This window comes from Oncorhynchus nerka, linkage group LG15 (genome assembly GCF_034236695.1).
Source record: "Oncorhynchus nerka isolate Pitt River linkage group LG15, Oner_Uvic_2.0, whole genome shotgun sequence".
In the NCBI taxonomy this organism is placed as follows: domain Eukaryota; kingdom Metazoa; phylum Chordata; class Actinopteri; order Salmoniformes; family Salmonidae; genus Oncorhynchus; species Oncorhynchus nerka.
Window position 1 is genome coordinate 57,734,937 of NC_088410.1, and position 17,659 is coordinate 57,752,595.

At 40.2% G+C, this 17,659-nt stretch overlaps 1 protein-coding gene across 1 annotated transcript in view; it reads right to left on the bottom strand.

Annotated features, from left to right (window-relative positions):
- Window positions 1-17,237, bottom strand: part of LOC115142954 (receptor-type tyrosine-protein phosphatase gamma-like) — a 324,742-nt gene extending 307,505 nt beyond the window's left edge. The window contains exon 1 of the mRNA XM_029682861.2: window positions 16,643-17,237. Coding sequence (XP_029538721.1) covers window positions 16,643-16,727 — 85 coding nt within the window. The 5' untranslated portion in view covers window positions 16,728-17,237. The remainder of the gene's footprint in view (window positions 1-16,642) is intronic.
- Window positions 17,238-17,659: the final 422 nt, after the last annotated feature.

Here is a 17,659-nt window from a genome sequence, read left to right on the forward strand (position 1 = left end):
CCATTAGGGATTTTGTCTTAACGTTAAGATCCCAAGTTTGTTTAAATGTTTTAACCTTCACACCCCTACTGTGTAAATGTTCACAAACTGTGTCCACTCAGAGAACGTTTGAGCTGATCACAGTGACTGGTGCAAAGTACGCACAAAAACACAGACATGCACACAGACAGTAACTAAACACACACACATAATCCCCAAGGCAGAGTCTCTCAGCCTCGGCAGTACAGCAGGCCCTCAGGGACGGACATGTCTCAAAGCGTTAAAGTGGAAAAAACAAAAACATCATCACTTCTAGGATTTAATGAGGAGACCGTTCACTCAGACTAAGAGAGGCTGAACTGTCAGAGTGAGACGCTTGGCTGGCTGCACTACGCGCCTAGTAATAGGAAAACAAGGATATCAAATCAACAGAAATCAGCTCAGTGTTTTGGCTTGTGTTGTTAAGTGTGTGTGTTCTGTTCCACCCTTCCTTCCAACCTAGACTCAGGGCTAGACTCAACATAGTGAATGCAAATCCATGACACACCAATTAGTATGATATGTAACGTTTTGTATGGTATGTCTTAATTTGTGGATGTCCATCACCCATTTCGTATTATGTTACAAATTACAATGTTACAATTTGCAATTCGTACAATATGTTACAAAATACAATTTGTGGTGGCTAACGTTAGCTAGGTGGCTAACAGTAGCTAGGCTTTAGGCTGGGGTTAGGGGTTAAGGTTACGGTTAAGCAAGGTAGTACGGTCCGGTATGGTGTCCCGGCAAAATAAATAGCACGGGTACGCCATACTGGTAAACCATGAGCCTATCACAATAATTAAAACAAAATGTCAAGAAAACTGTAGGCTGAGGCCTCCCGAGTGGTGCAGTGGTCTAAGGCACTGCATCGCAGTGCTTGAGGCATCACTACAGATCCGGGTTCGATCCCAGGCTGTCACAGCCGACCGCGACTGGGAGACCCATGAGGCGGTGCACAATTGCCCCAGAGTCGTCTGGGTTAGGGGAGGGTTTGGCCGGACGGGATGTACTTGTCCCATCGCGCTCTAGCGACTCCTTGTGGCGGGCCGGGCGCATGCACTCTGACTTCGATCGCCAGTTGTACGGTGTTTCCTCTGACACATTGGTGCGGCTGGCTTTCGGGTTAAGCGAGCAGTGTGTCAAGAAGTAGTACGGCTTGGCAGGATCGTGTTTCGGAGGAAGCATGGCTCTCTACCTTTGCCTCTCCCGAGTCCGTTCGGGAGTTGCAGCGATGGGACTTGACTATAACTACCAATTGGATATCACGACATTGGGGAGAATTATTTTTGTAAAACGTTTTTTAAAAAGGCCATTATTACACCATTATTTATCATTACCGCATGTCAGAGGCATGAAAAATGACTGAATGAACTTGAAAACGAGTGGTATAGCCTATGCTCCAATATGTGATGTGGTTCGACGAGAACACTGACCTTTTTTCAAGTCAGTCAGAGACGAGTGGCCGACACCGAGATGCGCACGGACAGCAGTGGACACATAAATTCTCGCTGAAGGACAATTGTCAATATGTTTCTTTCCATTCACCACTGTTTGGAGGCTGGAAATATGTTGCGAGTGGATGAACGTGCACAGTTAGCCTGGCAAAGGAGCCCTTTGAAGTGATGTTTTATGCCACAATAAAATGGTAATACATTTAAACAATTTAATGATAAATCTTTCCAACTACACCCACATAGATCCTGTTGAATTAAAAGGGATTCTATATGAAATTAACAAAAATATAAATGCAAAGTCATGAGCTGAAATAAAACATCCCATACTCTCAAATGTTGTGCACAAATTTGCTTACATCCATGTTATTGAGCATTTCTCCTTTGCCACGATAATCCATCCACCTGACAGGTGTGGCATATCAAGAAGCTGATTAAACAACATGATCATTAAACAGGTGCACTTTGTGCTGGTGACAAGAAAAGGCTATTCTAAAATATGCAGTTTTGTTACACAACAATGTCGCAAGTTGAGGGAATGTGCCATTGGCATACTGAGTGCAGGAATGTCCACCAGAGCTGTTGCCAGAAAACTTTGTTAATTTCTCTACCATAACCCTCCTCTAATGTTGTTTTAAGATTTTTGTTGCTCTCACAACCACAGACCACGTGTAACCATGCCAGCCCAGGACTTCCCCCTTGAGCTTCTTCACCTGCGTGATCGTCAGAAACCAGCCACCCATACAGCTGACGAAACTGTGTGTTTGACCTATCAAAGAATTTCAGCAAAAACTGTCGGAAAGTGTCTCAGCGAAGCTTATCTGCGTGCTTGTTGTTCTCACCAGGGTCTTGACCTGACGGACTTCAGCGGGCAAATTCTCACCTTCAATGGCCACTGGTACGCTGGAGAAGCGTGCTTTTCACGGATGAATCCCAGTTTCAACTGTACCGAGCAGATGGCAGACAGCATGTATGACGTCGTGTGGGTGAGCTGTTTGCAAATGTCAACGTTGTGAACAGAGTGCCCCATGTTGGCGGTGGGGTTATGTTATGGGCAGGCATAAGCTACGGACAAGGAACACAATTGCATTTTATCAATGGCATTTTGAATGCACAGAGATACCGTGACGAGATGCTGAGGCCCATTGTCGTACCATTCATCTGCCACCATCACCTCATGTTTCAGCATGATAATGCACAGCCCCATTAAGCATGTTTGGGATACTCTGGATTGACGTGTACGACAGTGTGTCCCAGTTCCCGCCAATATCCAGCAACTTCGCACAGCCATTGAAGAGGAGTGGGACAACCTTCCACGGGCCACAATCAACAGCCTGATCAACTCTATGCAAAGGAGATATCGTGCTGCATGAGGCAAATGGTGGTCACACCAGACACGGACTGGTTTTCTGATCCACACCCCCTACCGTTTTTATAAAGGTATTTGTGACCAAACAGATGTATATCTGTATCCCCAGTTACGTGAAATCCATAGATTAGGGCCTAATGAATTTATTTCAATTGACTGATTTCCGTATGAACCGTAACTAAGTCAAATCTTTTAATATTGTTGCATGTTATGTTTAGATTTTTGTTCAGTGTAGTTCTATGATTAGGCCCATAAAAAATGCTGAAAGCCTTAACTCAAGAGCATGTACACATATCATATCAGTCATATAAGGTCCTGTACCAGGGAGAAATTAAATCTACTTTCAACCCTGGGATTAACGTTAAAGTTAGGAGTTGCAAAGTAGATACAGTTGAAGTCAGAAGTTTACATACACCTTAGCCAAATACATTTAAACTCAGATTTTCACAATTCCTGACATTTAATCCTAGTAACAATTCTCTGTCTTAGGTCAGTTAGGATCACCACTTTATTTTAAGAATGTGAAATGTTAGAATGATTTATCTCAGCTTTTATTTCATCACATTCCCAGTTGGTCAGAAGTTTACATACACTCAATAAGTATTTGGTAGCATTGCCTTTAAATAGTTTAACTTGGGTCAAACGTTTCGGTTAGCCTTTCACAAGCTTCATACAATAAGTTGGGTGAATTTTGGCCCATTCCTTCTGACAGAGCTGGTGTAACAGAATCAGGTTTGTAAGGCCTCCTTGCTTGCACATGGTTATTCAGTTCTGCCCACAAGTTTTCTATAGGTTTGACTTTGTTGTCCTTAAGCCATTTTGCCACAACTTTGGAAGTATGCTTGGGGTCATTGTCCATTTGGAAGACCCATTTGTGAACAAGCTTTAACTTCCTGACTGATGTCTTGAGATTTTGCTTTAATATATCAACATAGTTTTCCTCCCTCATGAAGCCATCTATTTTGTGAAGTGACCCAGTCCCTCATGCAGCAAAGCTCACCCACAACATCATGCTGCTTGCAAGCCTCCCCTGTTTTCCTCCAAACATAACAATAGTCATTATGGCCAAACAGTCATAATTTTGTTTCATCAGACCAGAGAACAAAAAGTACGATCTTTGTCCCCATGTGCAGTTGCAAACCGTAGTCTGGCTTTTTATGGTGGTTTTGGAACAGTGGCTTCTTCCTTGCTGAGCGGCCTTTCAGGTTATGTCGATATAGGATTTGTTTTACTGTGGATATAGATACTTTTGTACCCGTTTCCTCCAGCATCTTCACAAAGTCCTTTGCTGTTGTTCTGGGATTGATTTTCACTTCTCGCACTAAAGTACGTTCAACTCCAGGAGAGAGAACGTGTCTCCTTCCTGAGCAGTATGATGGCTGCGTGGTCCCATGGTGTTTATACTTAAGTACTATTGTTTGTACAGATGAATGTGGTACCTTCAGGCATTTGGAAATTGCTCACATGAATGAACCAGACTTGTGGAGGACTACAATTCTTTTCTGAGGTCTTGGCTTATGTCTTTTGATTTCACCATGTCAAGCAAAGAGGCACTGAGTTTGAAGGTAGGCCTTGAAATACATCCACAGGTACACCTCCAACTGAATCAAATTATGTCAATTAGCCTATCAGAAGCTTTTAAAGCCATGACATCATTTTCTGGAATTTTACAAGCTGTTTAAAGGCACAGTCAATTTAGTGTATGTAAACTTCTGACCCACTGGAATTGTGATACAGTGAATTATAAGTGAAATAATATGTTTGTAAATAATTGTTGGGAAAATTACTTGTGTCATGCACACAGAAGATGTCCTAACAGACTTGCCAAAACTATAGTTCGTTCACAAATGTCTTGTTGAGTGGTTGAAAAACAAGTTTTAATGACTCCACCCTAAGTGTATGTAAACTTCCGACTTCAACTGTAAGTAATGGTAAGAAGTTGCTAGTCCGTGTTGAGATTCGAACACGCAACCTTTAGGTTGCTAGTAGTTCATGTTATATGACCAACCTCCTTACTTTGTTTGCCTTAAGTAACCCTCAGTCTTATATAACCATACCAAAAGCAACATAGCATACTATTTACTATGTTAGGTATAGTCTATTCCTTCACGTACCCTTACTAGTGTGTTTTTACAGTCAGAGACAAGCACATCTTGGGTTCTCAGGATAAGATGTTTACACACATGACTTGTGTTGATGACGATGGCACTTGTGCTCGATGTGTGCTCGATGTTTTTAGCTTCCAATGAGATAATTCCACAGATCTCCACTTCATTCCAACTTGCATCAGTGAAAAGTATATCCCCTCAGGTGACTGTGTGTAATGAGTACCATAACTAATAACCTCATGTTGATCATAATATATGACTTGTGTTGGGGAGGAATGCACTTAGCTACTGAACTGTGTACACTCAATGCTCGTAGCTTCCAGCAAGATCCTTTTACACTCCATTCCAACTCCCTTCTTGCATCATTGTGTGAAAGATACTGTATATCCCCTCAGGTAACCGTGTGGGGTGACTGTCGTAACTAATAACCTCATGTTGATCAGAATCTTTAATTCATCCATGTATTCAGGGGTTAGGCCTAATACATGTCCGCTGCTGTAGTCAAATTTAACAAATTAATGAGTAGCCTACAGATACTTTGAGCAATTTTAAGTCTGCTGTTGCATAAGCAATATTTATTTTAATTCAAATCAAACAAGCATAGTAGGCAGAGTTGTTTTACTTGTCCAGTTCAGTGGTTCTCATCTGGCTTCAAATACAAGTTGGGTTGACCAAGGCAAGCCAAACTATTTGGGGGTGTTTCTACGAGGACTGTGATATTGCTGAAAAAAGGTGAGCCCAGGTGTCACTAAACTTCATAGCCAGTCTTTGAACAATTCATCTTTCTGGAGGGAACAGAGGGAGTTTTTCCTAGCCACTGTGCTTCTACATCTGCATTGCTTGCTCTTTGGGGTTTTAGGCTGGGTTTCTGTATAAGCAATTGTGACATCTGCTGATGTAAAAAGGGCTTTATAAATCAATTTAATAGAAATGTATTATTTAACTAGGCAAGTCAGTTAAGAACACATTCTTATTTTCAATGACGGCCTAGGAACGGTGGGGTGGGTTAACTGCCTTGTTCAGGGGCAGAACGACAAATGTTCACCTTGTCAGCTCGGGGGATCCAATCTTGCAACCTTACAGTTAACTAGTCCAACGCAATAACGACCTGCCTCTCTCTCGTTGCACTCCACAAGGAGACTGCCTGTTACGCGAATGCAGTAAGCCAAGTTAAGTTGCTAGCTAGCATTAAACTTATCTTATAAAAAACATAATCACTAGTTAACGGTTGGTTGATGATATTACAAGCATACAAGCAAGTATCTGACTGAGCGGAGGTAGACAGAAGCAGGCGCGTAAACATTCATTCAAACAGCACTTTCGTGCGTTTTGCCAGCAGCACTTCGTTGTGCGTCAAGCATTGCGCGGTTTATGACTTCAAGCCTATCAACTCCCGAGATGAGGCTGGTGCAACCGAAGTGAAATGGCTAGCTAGTTAGCGCGCTAACAGCGTTTCAAACGTCACTCGCTCTGAGCCTTCTAGTAGTTGTTCCCCTTGCTCTGCATGGGTAACGCTGCTTCGATGGTGGCTGTTGTCGTTGTGTTGCTGGTTCGAGCCCAGGGAGGAGCGAGGAGAGGGACAGAAGCTATACTGATACACTGGCAATACTAAAGTGCCTATAAGAACATCCAATAGTCAAAAGGTTAATGAAATACAAATGGTATAGAGGGAAAGAGTCCTATAATTCCTATAATAACTACAACCTAAAACTTCTTACCTGGGAATATTGAAGATTCATGTTAAAAGGAACCACCAGCTTTCATATGTTCTCATGTTCTGAGCAAGGAACTGAAACGTTAGCTTTCTTACATAGCACATATTGCACTTCTACTTTCTTCTCCAACACTTTGTTTTTGCATTATTTAAACCAAATTGAACATGTTTCATTATTTACTTGAGGCTAAATTGATTTTATTGATGCATTATATTAAGTTAAAATAAGTGTTCATTCAGTATTGTTGTAAAAAAAATTGTCCGATTAATCGGTATCGGCTTTTTTGGTCCTCTAATCAGTATCGGTATTGGTATCGGCGTTGAAAAATCATAATCGGTGGACCTCTAATCTCTACCCATTAGGCTTTTGACGATAGGCCGTAATGTCAAGCGCCCTATTCAAAGTACAGTATCCAACATGTCCCCAATAAAATGTAACATGAGAAAATAACCAACCAATCGCCAATAGAAAAATGTGTATTTTGATCAATGTGTCCAATTACTTTTAATACCTCAATCTTATTGATCCCCTTGGCTTTCAATTAAATGATTAACTACCTCTCAATATGCAGGTCAGGGATAGGAGAGAGAGAGGCAGAGACGGGATGGGAGGAAGAACGATCCCTTTCTGATTTCATTATATTGGCAGCCACTCAATCACAATGGAGCTTAGGCCTCATTAGGCATGAGGGAAGCAACCACTCCAAAGAATGAAATACACATTCATGCATTACACAAACAATGACTGCAGGCTGTATACAAGAGCTTCTTCATTTTAATAAAGGATCAGACCTTTTTTTTTTTTTTTTTTCACCTAAAATGATATACCTAAATCTAACTGCCTTTAAGCTCAGGACCTGAAGCAAGAATATGCATATTCTTGATACCATTTGTAAGGAAACTGAAGTTTGTGGAAATGTGAAATTAATGTAGGAGAATATAACACATTAGATCTGGTAAAAGATAATGAAAACTAAAAAAAACATGTGTTTCAAAAGGGTTCAAACTGTAGAACCCAGTTCCTATATTTGAATATAAAAATAGATTTTATCACACAAAACTGTTACATTTTTTCTCTGGGACCCTCAGGATGACAAATCAGAGCAAGATTGCTGAATGTATGCACATCATTTACCTTCAGAGGTGTATCAAACCAGTTACCGTGATAAGTTTGTTGTTGTGCATTCTTCTCAAACAATAGCATGGTATTTTTTCACTGTAATAGCTACTGTAAATTGGACAGTGCAGGTAGATTAACAATAATTTACCTTTCTGACCATATAAGACATATCTATGTCCTGTAACATTTGCTGTTACTTACGTCGTCATTCTAGTCACATTAGCGCACGTTAGCAACAACCGTCCCGGGAATAGGGACACCGATCCCGTAGATCCTTACTGTGTGTGTGTGTGTGTGTGTGTGTGTCTATTCTAAGTCTGTCAGACTGACACTTCATATCAAAACACTTTGTATATACAGGTTCAACCTTTTCCCTGTCAGCAACTAATAGGATAGAGAACACAACCATTTAAGGAGAAGCACACACACACACACACACACACTCATGGGACGGAGAGCACACGCAGACACGTAGCCGTGCACATACACACAAACACTTCACAATGTCTTACACACAGCCAAGACACGAACACGCAATACCAGGTTATTTGATGTATACTATACATTACAAAGCACGCTTATTGAATTTCCAAATCTCCTCAAATATCACTTTCTCATGCAATTTTAAATAAGAAACTCTCATGTAAAAATATAGCAATGGAACACAAACAGAATTCCAATACAAAGAACAATCATGTCATCGGAAAACGGTAAGCACTATCCGGTATACTTGGGACGTCCCTACCATAAACCCTAACCCCAACCATATTCAATTTAACCTTCAATGGGGTGGGGACATCAAGGATCCCGGATAACACGGACCATCGGAAAACCCAACAAGACTCCATTTTGTTCTAGTCTCCTTTAAAACAATGAGTGGGAAACGGATTCGGTGTTGAGGGTTACATTATGAGAAAGGCACTTCACTCATTTGGAAGCTTTTAAAACACAGCCAAGGGACTTTTGCATCCCAGGACAAAAATAGGGTAGATCAAATGAACAGGGACAAAACAGTGGTAACCTACCTGACAAAAGCCAAATATAACATGTGCCTTTTTCACTTCAGACATGAAATACAAGTACTGTACATGACTGGCCCCTTGATTTGTATTTGTTTCAGTATTTTGAAAACCTTACTTTTTGCTTTCTCATCCGTACAGAGAAGAGTTTGGATTACCGTGAATACTAAATCCTCCAAATCCTTCAATCACTCCATTGTTTGACGTGAGGGAAAGCAAAACAACTAGTGAAGGACCATAGACATGAGCACTGCCTTGTTTAAATATGGGACGAAATACTGTAGTTTGGTTTCAGCATTGCTATAATAATAAATAGTAATAATAATAATAATAAATAATAATAATAATATAATAGTGAGAAAGATCATACCTTTCAAACCCAAATCAATAGAAGGGTTACTGAGTTAGAATACGTTGATAGAGCAAGAGAAAACGGATTTTTGCAGGGGAAGGCAATACAGTAGCAGAAGAAGGTAAAACATCATCACTGACAAGAATGTGCCTCTTTCGGAGTCGGTTTGAAGTGCTGTGTGAGATCTCCCCATAGCATTCCAGCACAACAACACATCCTGTAAAATACAGCTGACACACATTGGAAATTAACACATGAACATTAACCATTTGAGATATACCCACAATAACAGGACACAAATGATACAGGCACTGTGAATTTCAAATTCCAAGGGACATCTAGAGTGATCCGATGATGGCAACAAAAGCACATGTAAACATTGTTTTTAAAGGATCAGTCAATAGACAACATGAGGAGACCGAGAAAGGGAAGGACGTATATTAGGTAAACCCCTGCCAGAGAATGAACTCTCTATACCTCCCTCTCCCCAGCCCAGACCAGGCTACTGACTCCTCAGCCATAAGTACAGCTGACTTGACAGCTCATGTCAGGGAGAGATTGTTTAAGAGAAGGATGGCAGGATGGAGGAGGGGATGGAGGGATGGAGGACAGTTATTGATATGGTTGAGTCCTTGAGTGCAGCGGTATTCGTCCTTTGGTGACAGTGCCTTATTGCCTGGACATTCATCACGGTTCTAATAAAGCTACAGGAGGAGAGTGGATGGAACACAGAGTATGTTTTCCTGGCTACAGTATGCCTCTACTCTCTCCCCGTCACTGGAGGTCTGGGGGGTATTCTACAAAGCAGGATCAATGGGTTAACCAGCCAACTTGCCTAAATATTCTTAAATAACTTCATATTCTTTTTGAAAGATAAGCTTGGAATGGGTATGGTCTTATATCCTCAACAAACAAAAAACATATCTAAGTTAAGCTTTCTTAATGACCCAGACAATTAATAGTTATTTCTGGTTAGTCATTGATCCTCCTTTGTAGTATACCCCTCTGGACCTCTGTAAACTGTACTAGAGTACGAGTGCTGGAAGATCTAGGATCAGTTTGGCCTTTTAGATCATCATGAATCAGATTATATGGACATGGGGATCAGGACTCCTATTCTGAGACACTTTATGAATACTGTATTTTATGTGAATGTGTCCCAGACAGTACCAGAATAATCCTGTTTTTCTTCCTTATCTCTGTAGCTTAGATTGGACAGGTGATGGGATGCGGTACAAACCAGATGTGACCAGGGGGATAAGGTGATCATCATGACCAGGGTTGGGGAGTAATTGATTACATAAAAAAATATTAAAATAAATACTAAATCAGTCACATTACCTGCAAAAATATTGTAATCAGATTACAGATAATTACTTCTTGGATGGATTTCAGAAAGGATGTTTGCACAATGACATTCAATTCAGCATTGAAAAAAGTTCAAATTTGGTCCACTTAAGTGAATCTGACCACAAGTCAGAGGCCACCATGATGACACATGTGTAATGGATCAGTTTTGTCTTCTAATGCCTCTTAATGGGAAAGTAATACAAAAAAAAAAGAAACTAAATCAGATTACGTTAACTCAAGTTTGGGTAATCAAAATATTATATTGTTTTCCCCACAAAAAGGCTTTATTACGGACAGAAATACTCCTCAGTTTCATCAGCTGTCCGGGTGGCTGGCCTCAGACCAAATGATCTAGAACGACATTGGAGGCGGCTTATGGTAGAGAAATTAACATTCAATTCTCTGGCAACAGCTCTGTTGGACATTCCTGCATTCAGCATGCCAATTGCACGCTCCCTCATCTGTGACATTGTATTGTGTGACAAAACTGCACATTTGAGTGGCATTTTATTGTCCCCTCAACTTGGTGCACCTGTGTAATGATCATGATATTTAATCAGTTTCTCGATATGCCACACCTGTCAGGTGGATGGATTATTTTGGCAAATAAGAAATGCTCACTAACAGGGTATAAACAAATTAGTGCACAGAATTTGAGAGAAATAAGCTTTTTGTGCACATGGAGCATTTCTGGGATCTTTTATTTCAGCTCATGAAACATGGGACCAACACTTTATAGATGCGGTAAAGAGAATAATGGTACGCAGACCGTGGGAGCTGGAAGAAGCACGCCAGAGTTGCCCACATTCAACAAATCTGATCTAACAAAGTGGATATTCGTCAGATCTGTCATGATTTACTTATTGTAACTGGACCAATTTGAAAATATTTGGTTGTTTTTGCTGCATTTAACATTTAGAAGTTGTCCCTTTTCAGGTTTAGAAGTGGTAACAAGCTGGTAGCATAGCTAGGATACAGAAATAGGTGGTGGTATTCAAAGTCGTTTTTAACTGTAATGCAGTTGATTGGTGACGATGTCATGAACATGTAATGGGGGTTGACCTCCAAACAATAACGATACCCCAATTTTTAACGGAACATAGTTTGAAATACACACATAAACAATAGCCTAAAAATGTAAGAACATTTTTCTGGGGGGCAATGAGGAGATCCTGGATCTTTCCCCCATGCATTTCCATGGCATTTTCATTGTTCGATCTCTCTCTTTACCGTATGCATCTCTAATCTCTCGGCCTAAGGAACAGCTCCTCTAAGACCCACGCGACAACCACAATGGAAAACTATTACAGGATTGACTATTGAATCTCAATGTGACTGATACGGAGGACAGCAAAGAGGGGCTGAGTTGAACTCAGGAGTTCAGCTGTGCAGAGAACAGGCCAATGCATTAATAACATTATTGCAATATTATAACAATGTAGCTAATAAGCCGACTTGCATGTTTCATTTACAGTTCACTTTCCATCAAGGTCATCAGAATGATACACGGTCTAATCTAGAAACCACAAGTTGCAACAATGTAATGTCATGAGTACATCCCCTTGAATTGCTCCATGAAGAGGTTGTGTACAGGAGAATGTTGCTTTTTGAGAACCACCTTTTTTTAAGTATGTAATTGTTAATTGTTTTTGAGAGACTTAAACAAAGCAAATAATTTCCTCATCCTCGTTGTGCAGTACAGGGGGTCTGAAAAAACATGAAGAAACGTTCCAAAGAAAACACCCAAGTAAGTATTTTTATAAACGGAAAAGCTCTCAGTATAGTGATGCAGGTCTTTAGATGTTGTACACATTAAATTGTGTCATTCCGAACTTTATCCCCAACGATATTTTCAATTTTGTTTCTACTTGAGCGATACCTTTCCGTCCATTATAGAAGCAGGCTACACAGTTATGGGGGGGGAGCTCGAGAACGTATTTGAGTGTTTTAGAGCATTTGTTCATGTCTGTTCAGAGCCCACGTACCGCACAAAAAGGATGAGGAAGTGATTCGCTGATTGGGGTAAATTTCTCAAAAACAAGTGAAATTGCTATAAATATTTAAAAAATAGTACCCTTCTATAACATGTCATTTACATCAAAAAAAGAGATTTGATTGTAAAAAAAAAAAATTTAAAAGCTAACTTCTCCTTTGAGATTTTCCATACGCTTTGTATAATTTCAGCCAATAGTTTTGAAAGTAGCATTCTCAAGCAAAAACGTGTCCCTGACAATTGTGCACAAAGTTATCACGTCATTGTGCTTGAGGCTCTGTGCGGTGTGTGCAAAAAGAGTAAAAATTAAAAAAAACTGGTGTTTATATGGTGTGGACCACATTGGACAATACTGGGCCGACCTAATCCTGCCTCCCACTAACTTTGCAACCTCAATGGACAGTATTCCACCTGCCAATCAACATTGTCCATCACAATTGGTTGTTGCAGGTCAGTTCCCGACTTCCCGTAGTTGCATGCATGGTCTCAGACTAGTATTGGTTGTTGCAGGTCCCTGCCTGTGCCATTAAACCCCTACAACTCATCCAGAACGCCGCAGCCCGTCTGGTGTTCAACCTTCCCAAGTTCTCTCACGTCACCCCGCTCCTCCGCTCTCTCCACTGGCTTCCAGTTGAAGCTCGCATCCGCTACAAGACCATGGTGCTTGCCTACGGAGCTGTGAGGGGAACGGCACCTCAGTACCTCCAGGCTCTGATCAGGCCCTACACCCAAACAAGGGCACTGCGTTCATCCACCTCTGGCCTGCTCGCCTCCCTACCACTGAGGAAGTACAGTTCCCGCTCAGCCCAGTCAAAACTGTTCGCTGCTCTGGCCCCCCAATGGTGGAACAAACTCCCTCACGACGCCAGGACAGCGGAGTCAATCACCACCTTCCGGAGACACCTGAAACCCCACCTCTTTAAGGAATACCTAGGATAGGATAAAGTAATCCCTCTCACCCCCCCCTTAAAATATTTAGATGCACTACTGTTCCACTGGATGTCATAAGGTGAATGCACCAATTTGTAAGTCGCTCTGGATAAGAGCGTCTGCTAAATGACTTAAATGTAAATGTAAATGTAGTATGGCAAACAAGCAAGCTAATGTGATAATGTCATTTTATACAATGGAAAAGTTAGTTATATGTTTGCATCAAATGTCCTACTACCTTGAAAGTTGTGTATTGATTATATATAGCATTTGCCTATGCAATGAATGATGATCTCTGGCAAACAACTGCAGTGTTGGATTATTACCCCATATCATGGAATACCTGTGTGAACATGTATATGGACAAAAGGTGGACACATGGAATTACTTGATTTGGATGGATGGTCAACACAAACAGAAAAGTAGGCCGATATTTTGCATTTCTTGAACACATCAATGTGTGTGTGTTGTGTCATGATGGGCGATGGACACGCGACTGGTAAGAACCTTATAGCATACTTTGCAGTATATTCCCAAATTGACCAGCGACACAATTTAGGAGCTAAACGTTGCCAGCGCAGTTTTTCTGATTGGGTTGACAGTTATTTTCTAAATATATTTGTGTTCAATATATTTTCGCTGTTATCAAAATAGCTAACGTTAAGTGCATGCAGCCACTCAACACACTTGCTTCAGAGGTCACGTTCACTACATGACAGGAACGAGCGCATAATCTCACGCCGTAAATTAAAGTGGGTTATAATGTAAGGATTCTGTGGCTTTTTCCGCTGAGAGAAGACTGTGTAGATCGTTCATTATGCATGTATGAGCCATACATTGACACGTCGAGTCCAAACGTGAAGTTTAAAAAACAACGAGGTAGGCTAGTTCTTTAAAGGCTATATGCACTCAAACATGCCATTATTTTGTGTTTTGCACTCAGAATTATAGCCTAGCCTATCAAAGTGCTAGGCTCTGATGATCCATTCAAATCTTGGCTCTGGATGGCCATGCGCATTGACCGCGAGAATTTAGGAGATGTGATCCCTCCTCCTCTCTGTGGTTCCAGTCCTGCTGTTACATCACTGCATGTCTGTGCATCAGACCTGCCAAAGTACCGGACAGACACCGCCACCCTGTCACACCTTCTGTAGGCTACATGCGCCAAGCATCCCGCAGATACTGCTCAGTTCCTTTACTGAAACCATTTCATAACCTAATATTTCCCATGGGTGGTTACGACAACATGAATGACTCATTCTTCTACATTGAAACTAATGTCAATCTTTTCATTTTATCCCATGTTGAAATTTCTGCCAATTTTAGCAAAGTCACATTATGATTGATTCATCAAAAAAAGACCATGATTTGGGGATTTTCACCAAATGTAATCCATAGAATTCCTTTGCAGGGAGGATGGTTAATGATATATATATCTGACATTTGAATCTAAAAGCATAATTAAGAAATAATTAATCAAAGTCGGCATATTTATGTCATTTTGGCATTACCCGGGCCTCCTTAAGACTGCATAATGTTTCATCTGTAGATGCTAAAAATAAAATGTATTGTCATATGAAGCTTTAAAACTTGCTGTGCAATGAGTAGTTTTTTTTATTACAGTTCTTTATGAATATTGAAAAATATAAAACATTAATATTGAAAAAATACCATTGTTGATTTGGCAAACATTTCAATATATTGTTGAACATAATATACTCACTCTATGGGCATATGAAAGTTCCAGAATGGGATCTCCGTTAGTTTTAAATTTAGGGCCCATTTTATAGAGTAATTTGCATTGTAGGCAATGTAACCAATCACATCCCTCCATTTACTTGTCTCATTGAACATTCTACCAATCACCAGCAGCTGGAAGACCATTTAAAATCCATTTTCACATTCACTCTGATGGTAATGCTTACAAATTGGATCATAACTCTAAAATTAGCAGAGATCCCCTCTCTGGAACTTTGATATGCCCGTACAACAGGGATCATCAACTAGATTCAGCTGTGGGATGATTATTTCTTGAGCGGATGGTTGGGGGGCCGGAACATAATTACAAATCATTTGTAGACTGCAAATTGACCGCAAGAAACCCAAACAGATATAATGTTTGACTAAAACGTAATCATTTTAAACCTTGCTTACATTTGTATATGATCACGTGTCTCTCTATTAGGCATAGGAATACTTGGTAACAGATTCTTAAATTAAAATCACAAAGAGCTGATTTCCTGGTGCTTTTACAGTCTTACGTCCAACAATGAAATTAAATAAGCAAAATCTTGAGGGGCCAAATCAAACCACTTGCGGGCAGAATGCCACCAGTTGGGGTAACCTGCCGTAGAATATATTATGTTTAACAATATATATATTTTTAATTGCCAAATCAAAAAATAGATTTTCATGAATGTAAAAAAAAAAGAAGTTATTGTAATCAAAATACTACTCATATTACAGAGCAAGAGGTAAAGCTTCATATGACAGCAATATTTGCTTTGTAGCACCTACAGATGTGATTAATCAGGCTGTAATACACAATTCATTGGTATATACAGCCTGAAAGTAATCCCTGCAAAATCCTGTAAATGTTCCTTTCAAGACAAAATGTTGAATAACTGACATTTAAACTTACTCTACTGGTTGGTTGTCTTTGTGGTTCACCGGTAGAGTAATTTGAGACAAAATATCCACAGGAAAGTATTTTTCCCCCAACTATATAGACACCAGTCCATAATGTTTCATCTGTAGCAGTCTGATTAATCAGGCTGTAATAAATAATTAATACACAATTCATTTATGACATATTTATCCAAAATGTCAAAAATATGGCAATTTTGATCAATTATTTCTCAATTATGCAATTAGATACAAATGTCAAATATATGTCAACACTACTTGCTGCAAATGACTATACTATGGATTACATTTCATGAAAAAAACCAAAAATCATGGTATTTTTTTGTCTGTGTTTCGTGAGGAATCACTTATGTATGTAGGATGAATATCTCATCTTCCATGCGGCAGTAGCTAGCAGCAGCAAGTCTTCTCGTCCTATTATCTTTTCGTGATCAGAGCAAAATTGGAAATGTTATTTCCCTGGTCTTGATTTTAATACAAATATAGATGAACATTGTTGCTTATATAAGCAGGACACACACTGCAGTGAACAAATAGTTTACAATATTGCAAACAATGCAACGACTTACCAGGATGACAGTCGGTAAACACGGCCAAGGCTGAACAAATGATGAATAAGGTCCACCAGTGACTCGGTTCCAGTATTCTCCGCATGTCAAAATACTCATCGAGAGCAACAAGAAGGCAACGGGTGACAAAGTTTGAGGTCTACAAAATTACATAAACTTGATTGTAGAAAACAGACGTTAGCACATAGGGCACAAACCCAACTGTAGTGTCAGATGGAGTGTAGTTTGATGGCAATTCACTTCAAGCCAATTAAGCATCTGTTTCAAGGAATATCTATGGCTGTGAACCGCAGAAAAATAGTTTTGTCACAGTCGGCCACATGCATCCAAGCTTTCTTTCTACATTCCCAAAGTGAATCATAGAGGTGAAAGTCAACGAGCCCGAATCAATTTCGTCAACTTGAGGGAAAAAATGGTCGAAGAATAGGCTACTGATTATGTTCGTCCATTCAGCGGCGACCCGCGGCGCCACTTATGAATGTAGAGAGAATGTTGCAAAGGCAGTGCTGGAAGCGTTCCATCACAGACTTTCTAAACGTACCGAACTGTCTTTGGTTCCATTCTTCCATCCAGGAAGTAGCGGCATGCATGTGAGTGTTCTGGCGGACGGTGTAGAATACAGCGAGCTGCATGGGGCGGGAGGTAAAATCTGAGCTCAGGACGCTGGATCCTAGCGCCGAAGGAAAGCTATAACGCTCTAAAAAGCCTACAGCAGCGCCAACACATTGTGTCAAGTTTTTATATTTCACTACAACATAAAACAGGCTCTGTCAGTTGAGTGGGTGATTATATAAATCTACTTTAACAAACATATGCCTGTTTAGGATCATTTCGATTATGTCCATAAATTGATTGTTGCCTATGCTACATATCCATAACGGACATGGGGTTGTCAATAGTTTTGAATAAAAAAATATTTTTTTAAAACGTTATTTATGGACATCTTTGGCTTTAGGCTAGAATCTGAACACAGTACGTTATTTATTCCACCTACTAATGTATGCTACTTGTAGACTG